General features: G+C 43.0%; 1 protein-coding gene across 4 annotated transcripts in view; it reads left to right on the forward strand.

The window, feature by feature from the left end:
- Positions 1-16,285, forward strand: part of Wdr19 (WD repeat domain 19) — a 78,015-nt gene that overhangs the window by 13,001 nt on the left and 48,729 nt on the right. For all 4 annotated transcript variants that reach the window (XM_026785154.1, XM_026785153.1, XM_026785152.1 and 1 more), the window contains exons 6-17: positions 480-595; positions 5,704-5,784; positions 7,249-7,361; positions 7,620-7,793; positions 9,061-9,131; positions 9,572-9,744; positions 9,832-9,946; positions 10,719-10,825; positions 11,530-11,652; positions 13,645-13,794; positions 14,728-14,875; positions 14,999-15,203. In XM_026785154.1, coding sequence (XP_026640955.1) covers positions 480-595; positions 5,704-5,784; positions 7,249-7,361; positions 7,620-7,793; positions 9,061-9,131; positions 9,572-9,744; positions 9,832-9,946; positions 10,719-10,825; positions 11,530-11,652; positions 13,645-13,794; positions 14,728-14,875; positions 14,999-15,203 — 1,576 coding nt within the window. The remainder of the gene's footprint in view (positions 1-479; positions 596-5,703; positions 5,785-7,248; positions 7,362-7,619; positions 7,794-9,060; positions 9,132-9,571; positions 9,745-9,831; positions 9,947-10,718; positions 10,826-11,529; positions 11,653-13,644; positions 13,795-14,727; positions 14,876-14,998; positions 15,204-16,285) is intronic.

Genomic DNA, 16,285 nt, shown 5'->3' on the forward strand with positions numbered 1-16,285 from the left:
TACTGTAGTTATCGTGGTAACCCCGGTGTTACCATAGATTTTACTGTAGTTATCATGGTAACCTCAGTGTTACTGTAGATTATACTGTAGTTATCATGAGCAGTTAAAATTGTGAATGATGTCAGCTTATATCAAGGATTTATGAGACCACAGGCTGAATGGTAACTTTGGGATTAACTTTCTTAAAATATTACCTTTGCAAGTTTGGTTCTATGATAAATCAACATAATTTATAGAGGAAAACATTGTTCTCTGCTGGGGCCTGTGTATATATCCAGACAAAAAGTTATGTACCATTATCTTAATTTCTAGCTTTGTGATAAAGTGTTTGAAATAAGGTTGCATAGTCACCAAGGGCTTGTGCGAGAGTAGAATCCCTTGATTGTTCGTTCCCATTGCACAGAAAGATTAGCATCACAAATTTTTTATTTATTCTTTTGAAAAGTCCATGTGTCTGCAAAACTTGTCTCTTTTTTCAGGAAAACATACTAAGAAAATCACATGCGGATGTTGGAATACAGAGAATCTTCTTGCTTTGGGTGGTGAGGATAAAATGATTACCGTTAGTAACCAGGAAGGCGACACAATAAGACAGGTAATACATTGTAGTCCCTGCGTGAGAGGTTCATTTTCCCTTGTAATAAACAGCTTCATATCAAGCTAGTGTATCAAATTTTAAGTCACACTGGGTGGTAGTGGCACATGCCTTTAATCCCAGCACTCGGGAAGCAGAGGCAGGTGGATCTCTGCGAGTTTGAGGCCAACCTGGTCTACAGAGCAAGTTCCAGGATAGCTAGAGTTGTCACACAGAGAAACCCCGTCTTGAAAAAAAGCAAAAAACAAGTCACTTTGTAGAATATGCATATAATTTCATATTTTAAAATATATTAATATTATTTTATTCTGTGTGTATGAGTATCTGCCCACAGTAATGTGTACATACCACATACATGTCTGGTACCCAGAGAAGTCAAAAGAGGGTGTCAAATTTTCTGGATGATGCAAACAACCATATGGTTTGCAACTGAACCTGGGTCCTCTGCAAGAGCAACAAGTGCTCTTAGCTACCAAGCCATCTGTCTCTCTAGCCCCCTCCAGCCCCCAATCTTATGTTTTAAATGTGAGACACTTTTGTCTGTTCCCATGCACCCATACACATGCGCAGCACGCAGATACAAATGAACACTCATACTGTCACACTTGCGTGCACACACACCCAAATCCTTTGTTGTGTATTATTAGGAAATTCTTCTTTAAGATGAATATGTTATCTGTTAAAGGAAATATGTTTTCCCCTTTGGTATTAAATGAATTATTAGCTCTGTGGTTTCAGTGAGTATGTTTGTGATGAAGTTTTATTTTATGCATGTATGCTGATAAATGTTAAGAACCAGAGGATTCTGGACTCAAAATCAAGCTGCTTATTCTATAGCCAATACCTTTTATTGATATGTCAAATCATTTCCAAAGTAATCCTGACAAGATTTCAATTAAGATGGAATTCTACTACTGTTGAAATTTCCCAGGATTGATTTAATCCTATGGGGACATTATTTTTTGAACTACTGTCTTTACTTTAGTATTGACTGAAACATTCTTGGAATATCTGCGTAGGCACATGAATAAACCTTGCTCTGTGCCACAGCCACACAACTGGGAATGCCGTGTATTCATCAGTTGCTGCTGTATAACAAAACATCTCAAAATGCAGGCGCTTAAAACATCTGTGTTTCATGGTTGTCGACAAGGAATCCAGATGCAGCTTCTTCGGGTACCTCCACCTCAGGGTCTCCCACAAGGCTGTTACTAAGTTCACTCCTGTAGTTGTTAGCCAAGTTCAGCTCCTTGCAGGTTGCTGCTCCTACATAGAATCACTAGTCACTGCAGGTCCTGATTCCTTGTCACGTAGATCTCTCTGTCCCGTGGAGTATACAGTGGTTGAATGTGGTTTGTCACCCAAGGGTTTGTGTGTCAGAAGTTTACATTGTCTCATGTGTATAATGTCAGGAAGAGTTGGAGCCTAGTAAGAGGAGATGGAGTCCTTACAGTCAGGAAGGAGTTAATGTAGTTCTCTTGGGATTCTGGTAAATAGGTGAAGGTTGTTCTAAAGATCAAGATTGCTGGGGCTGGAGAGACGGCTCAGCAGTTAAGAGCACTGGCTGCTCTCCCAGAAGGACCTGGGTTCATTTCCCCGCACCCACATGGCAGCTGACAACTGTCTATAATCCCAAGATCTGACACTCTCACACAGACATACATGCAGGCAAAACACCAATGTACATAAAATAAGAATAAATTATTTTTTTAAAAAAAGGTGAAGCTTGCCTTGCACCTGCTTCAGCCCCGTGCTCACCATGGCCCTCGTATTCACACACACTCCTGCCATGATGCTAGGGAGTCTTCTAAAAGACACGTGGCCTTTCATGATCAGCTACCAAATCTTGTGGTATAGCTTACAAGCTCTATAGCTCTGGGAGATGGTAAAGATCAGTAAAAATTTAGATTGTGATCTTTAAACGACAGAAAACAGCCTGAATAAGACAGAGTGCAGGTAGATGTTATAACACAGGGTAGGAGTGTGGCTCAGTGGTAGAGCACTCACCCAGCATGTGCAAGGCTCTGTGTCAGGCCTGACCAGCACCAAATAAGGAAGGAAACCAGTTGTGACTGAATTGTAAGTTCCAAAGTAGAAGGACTACAAGAATATGGCAGTCGGATATTGTTTTTGCCTTTGTCTTTCTCATATAACAATAGAGAAGAAGGCTGCTTACATGGCTGCCAGCTCCCTTCCATCTTAGCGCTGCTGTTTCCTAGGATGCATCTCCATCTGCCAGCTGAGAGCTGGTGCCCGGGGTCATGTGTGCATTCAGCCCCAGGGAAGGAAAGAAGGGAGGAAGGACAGAAGAAATTAGTGAAGGAGCTGATCCCAGGGGGCCTGTCCTGAGTTAGTCTACCTGGACGACCAGATGCCCCAGGAAAACTTACCTTAGTTGTTAATGCAGTGTCTGTCATTCTGTGCAAGCAAAGCAGCCTGAGTGAGGTAAGGGGGGACTGCCTAGTCCAGGCTACCCACGCTAGTTGAAGGTATGCATGGAGATTCAGATTTGTAGTGAACAAGGTGGAAGAAGCGAGTTGGTTCTGTGTCTGGGATACTTAGAACAAGTCAAGCAGAAATGCGTGCCTCTGCTGTGTTGAGGAGAACCATAGCATTGCTAGTGTAGATCTTTTTAAAAGAGCTTTTATTCATTATTACCGTGTGTGTATGCGCACACAAGAATGGCGGTCAGAACACCTTTGTGGAGTCCGTTCTCCCCTTCCGCCTTTATGTGGGTTCTGGGGATCAGACTCGGGTCATCAGGCGTAGATGCCCAGCACCTTTTATACACCGAGTCATGCCACTCCTCAAGCTAGCATAGTTTTTAAGATCCTGGCATTCTAAAAGTAGTTTGCTTTGGCATGATTTCTAGAACCCTTCCAATTAGGAGCATCCTATTCTGGTGCCCCTTAGAAACGGAAAGGTAGGTATACTGTATGTGCTGCGGCACCCCCATCGGGTGCCCATACGGGACATTCCCAGTCAGGGGTTGTACATGTTTGTTCCTTGAATCATGAATGACCTTAGGATACTTTTTCTACAGAGCATCACAAGAGTTCATTACATCTTGCCAGTATTTGTGTACAAGATCATTGTTTCCACTTTCTGACCTTACGAAGTCTCCGTCCAAAGCTAGACACACCACTTAAGGTGTCGCGTGGTAGGCAAAGCACACACTGCAGGTTTTTATTGTCTCGTTCGTGACTCTGTCCTGGTTCAGAGTCACTCCAGTGTCACCCGTGCTTGGCTTGCCCCTGTCCTGCTCAGCTTATCATACGTCAGCTATGGAGTCTAGAGATCGGTTTGGCTGTTTTGTCTTGGTTTTGCAGTTTTAGGGTTTGAACCTAGGGCCCCATGTGTGCACGGCAAATGCCCTACCACTGAACCATCTCTAGCCTACTGTTTTTTTGCATTTGAGACAGGGCTAGCCTGGAACTCATTATGTAATCCAGGCTTGCTTTAAACACATGACCATACTTCTGCCTCAGCCTCCTGGGAGTTTTAAATTTAATAATTCTACATTTTGTTTTTAGAAAGTACTTGGTAGTTCTTTTAAAATCCTACTTGAAATGTGTTCAAAGGTAATGTATACATGGAAAAATAATTCACAGATGATAATGCTGAAACTCGTAATTATGGAATGACAAAGCATTGCTGAGACATTGTTGCTCACCTGTCACACTGACAAAATGATATACGTTGTGATCACGTGTTATAAAACTGTAGATAAAAATGATATACCCCTTCGGGGTGGACATTTGAAAAAACTGGCAAAGCTACACAGGCTGCAGCAGCCAACCCTGCCATTGTTAGAGCCTCGCCGGCAAATGCATCTCCTACAGCACAGAAATATAGTCTGCTGGGCTACAAACACTGGCTCAGCAGTGAAGAGCACTTGTTCTTCCAGAGGACCCAGGTTGGATCCCAGCACCCATGTGGCAGCTCCCAACCTTTCATAACTCCTGTTTTATCAGCCTCATGTGACCTCTGAGGGCACCAGCCACACGCATGGTGCACAGACATACCTGCAAGGCAAAATCATATACATAAAAAAATCTAAAATTAAAACTGAAAAATAAAAAGTGCAGTCTACCGAAACATTTAAAAACCTTTATTATTTTTTAGTTTATTTATTTTACATCCCAGTCCTTTCTCATTTTTATGAGTAGCCTTGTGTCTCTTTAAAGTCTCTCTCGCTCTCTCTCGTGATTGTGTTTTAGGGACTTTCAGTGTCTTGTTCCTCCATAAGTACCATTCTTTTGACTTTAAGCTCATTCTCTGCAGGGTTTATCAGACTTGGAGCATTTGGCCCAACCCTTCAGGGTATGGTGGGCCTGGCTCCTTCCACCTTTCATTTAATTTCCCCCCAGAGGAGCTCCCAGACTGCTCGGTGTGTAAGCCGAACCGCAGACTCTAGTGAGGCTAGGAGAGCAGGGCGTGGGTTACGTTCGTGAGATGAATGTTGGATTTTCTGACCTGGACCACAGCTAAGAAGCAGATCCCCTGCCGCCTTTCTGTCTCCAGCCACATTGGAAGCTGCAGTTTGAACTCACATGCACGCTGCCTTCAGTGTGGTATTTGCTGCTGATCTCTGTAAATCCTCCCTTGAGCTTAACTTTCCATTTAAGAAAAACACACATTCTGTTTCACCCAGAATTTCTAGGTATTTGGCAGTAGAATTTTAAGGTTCATAATCCAAATTTAGTCATAAATAAAAGCAAGCTTTGTGGAGCTTTTGTCTTTGTGGAGCTTTTGTTTGTTAGTTTGGCTGGTTGAGTTTGGTTTGTGGGTGTTTGTTTTTTCAAGACATGGTTTCTCTGTGTAGCTTTGAAGACTGTCCTTGAACTCACAGAGATCCGCCTGCCTCTGCCTCCCAAGTGCTGTGATTAAATGCTTGCACCACCACCGCCTAGCAAGCTTCATGTTTTATTAATATTCAGAATGACTCTCTAAGGTTTGTTTAAGAGAGGGAAGGTATTCTGAATTGAACCCGAGGCTCAGTCATGCCATGGTTGGTATGTGTCCTCTCCCCGAGCTCCACCCTGATGAGAGTGACTTGAGTCTGTGCACAGTGATGATTGATATCTTACACCTCCCCCCGCCCCCAGACACCGGTGAAATCAGAGCCAAGTGACATCAAGTTCTCCACCAGCAAGACCGATGACCGAATTTCTTCTGCTGAGAACACAGTAAGCATTCCAATTCAAGCCCACACCCAATCATTCTGGGAGTTTCACCGTGTATCCAGTTCCCTTTTCCTGGCTGGCTCAGACTTTGATAAGTTATGTCTGTTGTTTCTTAACCAAGGTAAGCCTCATCTCTCAGACCTCAAAGTTGTGTTTGCCATTGCGAACTTCCTCCATCCCAGCAGATGAGGGCGCTTCCTGTTATGGCTACTGTTGCTGTGCCCATTTCTGTGCTAGAGAAAACACAGAGATTCCTTTAAGAATGGAAACAATAAGGCCAGAGGTGATGGCGTACACCTTTAATCCCAGCACTTGGAAGGCAGAGGCAGGGGATCTTGGAGTTTGAAGCCAGCCTGGTCAATAGAGTGAGTTCCAGGACAGCCAGGGCCACACAGAAAAATGGCTGTCTCAAAAACAAAAACAAAACAAATAAAAAAAAAAGGGAAAATTATTTCTATGTGATTTAAGTTTTTTTTCCACATTCCTGATGGTAAACAGATCATAGCTTGTGTTTCTTTAACATGTACAATTTCCTTGCTGTACTATTATATTCTAGAATCCAGATAATTTTCACAATAAACATAAAAATATGTAAGGAGGTAATTTCATTATTTCCTGAAAGGCTATGTTTTGATTTGATGCTATTGTAGTTGTTAACATTTTGGAATCCAGGAAATATAGCCAAGTATCTTTTTGTTTTGTTTTTGTTTTTCGTTTTTCAAGACAGGGTTTCTCTGTAGCTTTGGAGCCTGTCCTGGAACTAGCTCTTGTAGACCAGGCTGGCCTTGAACTCACAGAGATCCGCCTGCCTCTGCCTCCCAAGTGCTGGGATTAAAGGCGTGTGCCACCACTGCCCAGTTGCCAACTATCATCTTTAATGTAAGATGATATACACTTTTCTCTCTTGGGCATAAAGATCACCTCCGGTGAGAATTATAGTTAGTTCTGATTTTGTGTGAGTAACAGGGATCCTTTTTCAGCCGTACTAACCTGTGGGTGATGGAAAGTGATGGTAGTTAGCTAGCTCTTACTACCGTAGGTAGCTCTTACTACCGTAGAAGAGCACACCTATAACCCTCCTGGCTGGCTCACAATCAAGTAGCCTCTTAGAATGGAAAATTCTGTACTGCAAAAGTGAATTCAACTGCGGCAGAACTATGCCAGGTTACTTTCCTAAAGAGCACAGTAACTGACGACAGGTATAGAGAGTTCAAAAGACATCCACAAAGGCATTGTAGTGTAGCTCAGAAGGATATTGAAAATGCATAAAGCCAGAGACCTTTGCCAGACTCTCCATCATAAATGCTTTTGGCTACTTTTGTTAGATTTTATACTAATGATAGCATTTAGCACATCCAGCTTTGGCTCGCTGTGCTCGTAATGGGGTTGGCTGTTTGGACTTGCTCGTTGGTCTTCTCGTGAAATTCTGAGTAACTCATTCCACGATCTCCTGATCTCTCCTGGCAGATAAGTGCAGTAGTTGGCAAGAAAATGTTGTTTCTTTTTTATCTGAATGAACCAGATAACCCAGTTGATCTGGAGTTTCAGCAAGCCTATGGCAACATCGTCTGCTATAGTTGGTATGTACAAAAAACTAATTATAGAAAAAGACCCGTGTTTTCTTACTGATGATGTTTGCCTGTCTGTAACATTACATTCTATGTATGGCATTCTCCTCATTGCAACACTGCAGTCTGATTTCACGTGTAACACCACCCAGCATGTTACCTGATATACAGTAGGGCCTCTGAATTTTATTCTACCATATGAAGGGTTTTGCCATTTTGCCCTTGATAGTTCATCTCCTTTTTAATCCTGTGATCACTTTGCTGCTGTAGGTATGGTGATGGCTACATCATGATTGGCTTTTCCCGTGGGACATTTCTGGCCATTTCTACTCACTATCCAGAAGTTGGGCAAGAGATATTTAAGGCTCGTGACCATAAGGATAATCTAACCAGCGTGGCCCTGTCCCAAACCCTGAACAAAGCTGCTACATCTGGAGATAACTGGTTAGAGTCGCATATTTCTGGGAATGTGGGGACGTCTTAGTTAGGGTTTCTGTTGGTATGAAGAGACATTATGACCATGCCAACTCTTATAAAGGAAAACATTTAATTGGGGCTGACTTACAGTTTTAGAAGTTTAGCCCATTATCCTCATGGCAGGAAGCATGACAGCGTGCAGGCAGACATGGTGCTGGAGAAGGAGCTGAAGAGTTCTATATCTTGGCCTGCAGGCAGCCGAAGGAGAGTGGGCCCCACACTGAGTGTAGCTTGAGCATCTGAGACCTCAAAGCCCACCCCCATGGTGACACACCTCCTCCATCAAGACCACACCTCCTAATAGTGCCAATTCCCCATGGTCCAAGCACTCATACACATGAGTCTATGGGGGCCATTCCTATTCAAACCACCACAGGAGGATACTCAAGAGAATCAACAGAATTTTGTGGTTGGTGTGCGTGTGACAGCCACACTTCCTTGGCTTCTTTTTCATGATACAATAAAAACATTTAAGTCCCCTGTGTCCCTGCTCATATTCAGATGGTCAGCACTCATAGTCTCTTGATAATGTATAGTGAAATAGAAGACTGTTTAACAAAGAAAACACCTAAAGGTTTCATGGCTTAGAACAGAAGAATAAAATGGAGTATGCTAGAAAATCAGTCTAAATCTAAAATGTGAGTTTGGGATTCCATGGACTGAGCATGCTCCATCTGCTGCTCCTGCTGAACCAGCTGTAAACCAGGGCAGGTGTACAGATTGAAGGGCTTTGAAAATTAAGTATAGCAGGCCAATCACAGGATGAGACCAGAATTCATGTGCCACAGCTCAGCAGGGAGAACCCCATTTGTCTGCCAGTCTTTCCTAGTCAGTGTTGACAGCAGCCTGAAATCTGAAGTGGGCCCCAGGGCACATTGAGGGCCCGTGAAGGAGCCGTTCACTGCAAACTGAAGCTGTAGAGATAAGAACACCTAGCGGGAGGAGGGAGGGAAGTGGGAGGAGGGAGGGTCCAACAGCAGGGCCAGGGGCATGGGGGGGGAGGAGAGGGTCCAGCTTGCAGGGTCAGGGGTGGGGAAGAGGGAGGGTCCAGCAGCAGGAACACGGTCAGGAGTGTGGGAGAGAGAGGGTCGAGCAGCCAGGGGGGGGTAGGAGAGGGAGGGTCTAGCAGCAGGGTTCAGGCAGGGTTAGCGAGGAGGGTTGATTAAAAACAATGTGCAAAAAATGCCAGAATGAAACCAAATAAAAATAGATGCTCCTTTTTCTTTACTTTCAGTGTAAAAATCCACGATTTAACAGAATTAAGAGACATGTATGCTATAATTAATCTGGATGACGAAAATAAAGGTATTGGTCTTGGCAAAGCTGACTTGTATTTTGTCATTGTAGTTATGGAGAATAACGATTGTTGTGTGATTTGCATTCTTATAGGCAGAATTAAATTAACATCTTTCCGCGAAGCTCCCTAAAATAGGTTCTTTACTTTAGGAACTGTGATAAACCGTACTCCTTGACTAAGAGGTTGTGAATATGCCTGGGTACCAGAGGCTTATAGCAAACTTTAATCCCAGTTGTACAATGGATGTTTTGTTTAAGCCATAGCAAATGCCTCAGGGCCCATATTCTCCTATTAATATGAATATGGGAAGTAAATAGTGAAATAGCAAGATGATTTAGGAAAGAACACATCTAAAGTTTTTCTGCCTATTGCATGAAACTATTTATTTGATTGCATGCCACCGTGTATTGCGGATTTGGACAACGGTTTGTTTTGTGCATTGTTTCAGGGTTGGGTACCCTATCCTGGACTGATGATGGCCAGCTGCTAGCACTGTCTACCCAAAGAGGCTCACTCCACGTCTTCCTGACCAAGCTGCCCATCCTTGGGGATGCTTGTCACACAAGGATTGCCTATCTCACCTCCCTCCTTGAGGTCACTGTGGCCAACCTCATTGAAGGAGTATGTAAATCATACGGTCTGTCCTTCGTTTATGAATTGAAACAGTTTTGGCAGTTGGTTCACTACTGCTACAATCCTGTGTTGTAGGAGCCACCAATTGCAGTGTCCGTTGATGTGGAGCCCAACTTTGTCGCCGTGGGTCTCTATCATCTGGCTGTGGGGATGAACAATCGAGCTTGGTTCTATGTCCTTGGTGAAAATGGCAAGTCTAAATCCAAGTGTTGTATTCTCGTATACCGTTCTACTTCTGTACTATGGAGAAAGCACTAGAAGTGATTTTTGAGACTGAGTCTTCCTTTTATTTTCATCCTGACATCTTTCTTAACTTAGATGGCTCTGTTTCCACTCTAAATCCTTTGCATAGTGTCTAGACAGATTGCATTCTTTGCTAGACCCTAGGTTGAATGTTAGACCCTAGGTTGAATGTCCCTTTCTGCTAAAGGATTGTAGCTACCCTGTGAGCTTGACTTAATCTAGAAGATAAAGCTGCTTTAAAGGGGTCGTGAAGCTGATGAGACAAAATTAAGCATGTGTGATCTCATTCTGCACAATGGCTCTGTTGAAGCACACCTTAGGGTGTCCATTCCTTCCCATTTTGTTCTTTGAATACTGCTATTTCCATATAAAGGGAACTTGATCGTTCGTTGTCCCTTCTATCTATTCTTTCCCCAGTTCAAAGTCAGATAAAAAGCCCTGAGAAGTGACCCATTAAGTAGAAAACTCCATTTTTGTTACTTAAGGCGTGGTTTCTTCTGCTTGTGATTTTATCTGCTGTTGTTTTGTTTCTTATGGACCACAAGGGACTCCCAGAGGGTAACTTACATGGCAACTAAGAGTTTCTTTAGAGTGGATGAAACAGGTTTTTGTTCAGAAGACTCTTGCCAAGTATACATTGAACAATCATTTGCAAGTAAGTAGATGCAGTACTTGTACCTATAATTTAATGTGCTTAAATGTTTTTGAAATTGATACAGCTGTAAAAAAGTTAAAAGATGTGGAATATCTGGGAACGGTAGCCAGCATTTGCCTTCATTCTGACTATGCAGCCGCGCTCTTTGAAGGAAAAATCCAGTTACATTTGGTAAGTATAATCCTCCTTTCCCTGAAGCCTGGTGAGCGCCAACAGTGCTGCTCACATTAACTGTCGTGAGATGATCCTATTGGTAATCTGCATCTAGATGAGCTGTGAGCACCTGAAGAGCATGTGCTCACTTCTGTGCTTGTTGCATGCAGGGATCCACCTAACTGTGCCTGTTGTTGTTCATTCCAGAGAGACTGGCCCCTGTGGGGGCAGGAGTCTAGACCAGGGCATAGCACACATCTGTTTCCTGATTTCTGTATTCGGGAAGCCAATGAAACTATCTGCTGAACCTGCTACACATAAGCTTCCCACTAAAAAAGGATGCTCGGGCTGCCCTTTGGGCCAGCTGTCATGTTTTGTGCCTAAGCTGGAGTAAGGTAGTTTGAGCATCTAATTTGTAGTTGAACTTGGGAAAAGACACTTTTCCCTAGCTAAACACCTTATTTACTCAGATAAATCAAGGAACCACTAAATCACAAGTTCACAACCGCTGGGTTGCGACCCCTTTGGGGGTCACATATCAGATATTTATATTACCATTCATAACAGTAGTAAAATTACAATTTTGAAGTAGCAATAAAGTAATTTTATGGTTGGAGGTCACCACAATAGGAGGAACTGTATTAAAGGGTTTTGCAGTGTTAGGAACGTTAGGAACCTTATTTAGGAACCATGGCCCTAAATAAAACTTCTTCATATTTTAGATAGAAAATGAAATCTTGGATGCTCAAGAAGAACGTGAGACTCGGCTCTTCCCAGCGGTGGATGATAAGTGCCGGATCTTATGCCACGCCCTAACTAGTGATTTCCTCATCTATGGAACAGATGTACGTATGAGCTTTTGGAGGAAAGATTCAATACAAATAAAGACGTCTGTGATCAGTTATACACTTATGTAGAACCTAGATGGCTTAATTGGCTAGTATCAGTGCTTGGTGATTTTAAGTAGTTTTGATTACTGTACTGGCTAGTTTTGTGTATCAACTTAACCCAAGCTAGAGTCATCAGAGGGGGAGAAGCCTCAACTGAGGAAATATCTCTATGAGATCCAGCTGTAAGGCGTTTTCTCAGTTAGTGATCAATGGGGCAGAGCCCAGCCCATGGTGGATGGTGCCATCCCTGGACTTGTCCTGGGTTCTATAAGAAAGCAGGCTGAACAAGCCAGGGGAAGCAACTAAGTAAGCATTACCCCTCCATGGCCTCTGTATCAGCTCCTGCCTCCAGGTTCCTGCCCTGCTCACGTTCCTGTTCTGACTTCCTCCAATAAAGAAGTATCATCTGGAAGTGTAAGCCAAATAAACCTTTTCCTCCCCAACTTGCTTTTTATTCATGGTGTTTTGTTGCAGCAACAGAAACCCTAACTAAGAGAACTGCATAATGCAGACGGTAGACTCTGCAGTCTGACATTTGGGGTTCAGATGTCACTTCTATGACCTGCTAGCTGTGGACAGCTCTTCCAGCCCCACCTCCCCTCATGGGTGCTAATGTAATCTCCTTTTTTACATATTGTTACATTCATTTGCTAAACCTTGGTCTAAATTTGATCTCTTGGGTGTTTGTTTGTGTAATTAACCCTGTGTTTTATCTGCATGTTATATCTGTGTGCCACATATGTGCTTGATGCCCTCTGACACTAGAAAAAGCTGTCAGATCCCCTGGACCTAGAGTTACATGTAATTGTGAGCCACTGCTGGCTCTGGAAATTTGACTCAGGTCCGCTGAGAGCAGCCAGTGGTTTAAGTGCTGACCATCTCTCCAGCTCCGCTGTGCTACAGTTTTAGTTTTGGGGGGGTTGGTTTTGTTTTGTGAGGTGGGATCTCACTGTGTAGCCCTTGCTGGCCTGGAACATTCTACATAAAGTAAGATGGTCTTGAACCACAGAAATCCACCTGCCTTTGCCAGTGCTGGCATCAAAGGCGTGACCTACTGGCTTGTTTATATGGTGCCTTTACCTAGTCTTGGTATCAGGGCAATACTGGCCTCAGAAAACGAGTTAGTCATCTTCAACTTTCTGAAGGCATTTATTAGAATTGAGTAAATACTTTTCCCTTCCATGTTTTGTAGATTTCACAAGGGAAGGCTGGCAGGCTGCTCAGTACTTCCTGGGCGTTGATTTGGCTTGACTGTACCTCTTCCATAGACGAGTAGGGAGACCGCAAGCGCCAGGGGTGTACACAGCAAAGCCTGACAGGGATGCAGGCATCTGTAGTCTACAGGGCTACACTAGACGGAAGGAGCCAGCACCACAGCCAGGCAGTTCAGACTCAGAGCTAAACCCTGAGGAAATTGGATGACTCCATGCATCCCTGGAAGCAGGCAAGGATCTGCTTTCTGGAAGTTTCTCCAAGGTAGTTGTGTGAGGGGTGACCTGGACAGCCTTTCACAAGACTGCCAGCCTGCCTGTAGTTGGCAGTGTCACTGACTGCCAGCCTGCCTGTAGTTTGTGTCTCTGACTGCCCAGCCTGCCTGTAAGTTGGCAGTGTTGCTCAGTGCCCAGTCTGCCTATAGTTGGTGGTATCACTGGAGTTTACTGGTTTGTTTTTGAAAGTTTCTCTAGCAAGTAGGAAATCTATAAATCGATGTGACCACATATCACTAAACGTATTACAGTCGCTAGATTATTGAATTACTTCTGAATTCCCATTTCATTTCTCCAGAGTCTGTGATTTCCATATATATTAAGTGCATTAGCTCTTCCTTTATCAAAAGTAATCATGTTTTTCTTTTAAAATTATCTAAATTAAATGTGAAAAGTCAGTATTTCCTTAACCACATCTTAAATTCCCTGACCGAACTTCTTTTTTCTTTCTCTTCTCCAGACTGGCATTATTCAGTATTTCTTCATTGAGGATTGGCAGTTTGTCAATGACTATCGACATCCTGTTGGTGTGAAAAAGCTTTTTCCTGATCCAAATGGAACCAGATTAGTTTTCATTGATGAGAAAAGTGATGGATTTGTTTACTGTCCTGTAAGTCTAGAAAATTTGAAACTGTGAGCTGAGGCTTAACTCAGTGACGGCAAAATGCTTGTCTAGCAAGCTTTCCTATGACCTGGGCTCAATCGCCAGTGCTGGGGAAACAAGACAAAACTTAAAACGCTCAAGTTTTAATGCAATAAAGTAGAAAAGGGTTTTGTTGTTTTGTTTGTTTGTTTGTTTCTGAGACAGGATCTCTCCATTATATAACTCTGACTGTCTTGGAACTTGCTATATAGACCAATCTGGACTAAACTCACAGTGATCACCTGCCTGTCTCGGGGCTGGGATTAAAGGTGTGTGCCACCACACCTGCTAAAAAAGTTTCTTTTAATAAAGTATTTTTCAAATAAAGTTTTCCCTTCCACAGAGTCAGGTCTTATAGTCCTTTGCTGTCATCTGTGTCATATTGTGTCAGTGAGCAATGTCAGGAAAACTTCCCTGTTGTTCTGTAATTTTTATATCAGTCTCACAGAGATTGTCATTGTCATTGAGATTGGATGTTATTATACTATGTAGCCCAGGCTAGCCTCAGCCACTCAGGTCTTGACTCAGAAACAGTGCACCAGAAAAGTTGCTCCATACATCTTGAGCGGCATTAACTTTTAGTAACTTAGAGCCAATTGTGTCTAAACTTACAGTTTTTTCCATAACCTAGTCCAATTATCAAGCCCTGGATTTTCCCAGGAACTGTTGTTTTGTTTGTTTGGTTGGTTGGTTGGTTAGGTTTTCAGGGTTTTTTTTCCAAGCCTGATATAGTACAGTAATCGGAAGAGACGCTCTCCTACTATGGAAAGCTGGGGTCAGAGTGGTGTTGGGTTGGAGGTGGGCTGGTAAGCTATGCCTGCTGGGGCTGCAGACAAACTCTTAACAGGGCAGGTTGTAATGACAGAGACGTGAGGCAAATTTGTAAATCCTGTCTTGTAGGTTAATGATGCTACCTATGAGATTCCAGACTTCTCACCAACCATTAAAGGTGTTCTTTGGGAAAATTGGCCAATGGATAAAGGTGTATTTATTGCTTATGATGATGATAAGGTGTACACTTACGTGTTTCACAAGGACACCATCCAAGGTACCGAATCATTTACTGTATTTTTTCTGATAAATGAATTTCCATTGTAGTGAAATTGAAAACTATCTAATATCTGTGCCAGCCATTGGCTTGAGGTATTAAAGGGTCTCCTTTCTAATACAGGATCCAAGGTTATTTTGGCTGGTGGCACTAAACTTCCCTTCTCCCACAAACCTTTGCTGTTATACAATGGAGAACTGACCTGCCAGACACAGAGTGGGAAAATCAACTCCATCTACCTCAGCACCCACAGCTTCCTTGACAACATAAAAGATGCAGAGCCTAGTGACCTGAGACAGATGCTGATGCAGACCCTGATGCTCAAGCGGTAAGGAGGAGTGGAAATGATTGACAGCGGCTTGTTTGCCTTGGTGTCCTGCTCAAAGCATGGGAATAGTGGTTGTCTCATGGACTGTGTTGAGGCTTAGATAACAGATAAGAGGGGCTGGAGAGATAGCTTGGTTATTAAAGTGCTTGCCTTGTAAACATGTGGACCCAGTTCAGTTCCTAGAAGCCACACTCTAAAGCAGCTGGGTCTCACAGCATGAGCGCGACTGAAGTTCTGGGGCTCTCTCCCAGTCAGCCTAGTCTGCTTAGCAAATTTATAGACCTTGTCTCAACAACGACAACAACAACAACAAAATGGTGAATGGCATTTGAGGACCAACACCTAAGACTGTCCTCTGGCCTCTACACACTGTGCCATACACATGTGTACACCTGAGGTACACAAACATATGCGTACACACACACACACACACACACACACATAAGATGACAGTGCATATGAAAACATAAATTCTAATGGAAGTGCTATTGTCGGATGTGATTTCTATAAGTGCTTTATTATGAGAGAAGCATTCAGAGTCACAAATAGTACCATTATTGGAATATAGTAGGAGGCTCCTTGTCTGTTCTCAGCCACCCAGACCTGAAATAATCACATAGAAACTATATTAATTAAAACACTGCTTGGCCTATTAGCTTAGGCTTCTAATTAACTAACTCTTACACCTTAAATTAACCCATTTCTATTATTTTATATTTTAACATGAGGCTCATGGTTTACTGGCAAGGTCCCAGCATGTCTGTCTCCTTCGGCATCTACATGGCATTTCCCTGACTCCGCCTTCTTTTCTCCAAGCATTCAGTTCAGTTTTTCTGCCTAGCTCTATTCTGCCCAGGCCAAAGCATCTTCTTTATTAACCAATGATAACAGAACATATTCACAGCTTACATAGGGAAACCCCACATCATTGGAAAGTTCTAATTTTTTTTTTTTTTTTTTTTGTTTTTTGGTTTCTTTTTTTTTTTTTTGCCTGTCCTGGAACTAGCTCTTGTAGACCAGGCTGGTCTCGAACTCACAGAGATCCGCCTGCCTCTGCCTCCCGAGTGCTGGGATTAAAGGCG

Source organism: Microtus ochrogaster, linkage group LG1 (assembly GCF_000317375.1).
Source record: "Microtus ochrogaster isolate Prairie Vole_2 linkage group LG1, MicOch1.0, whole genome shotgun sequence".
NCBI lineage: Eukaryota > Metazoa > Chordata > Mammalia > Rodentia > Cricetidae > Microtus > Microtus ochrogaster.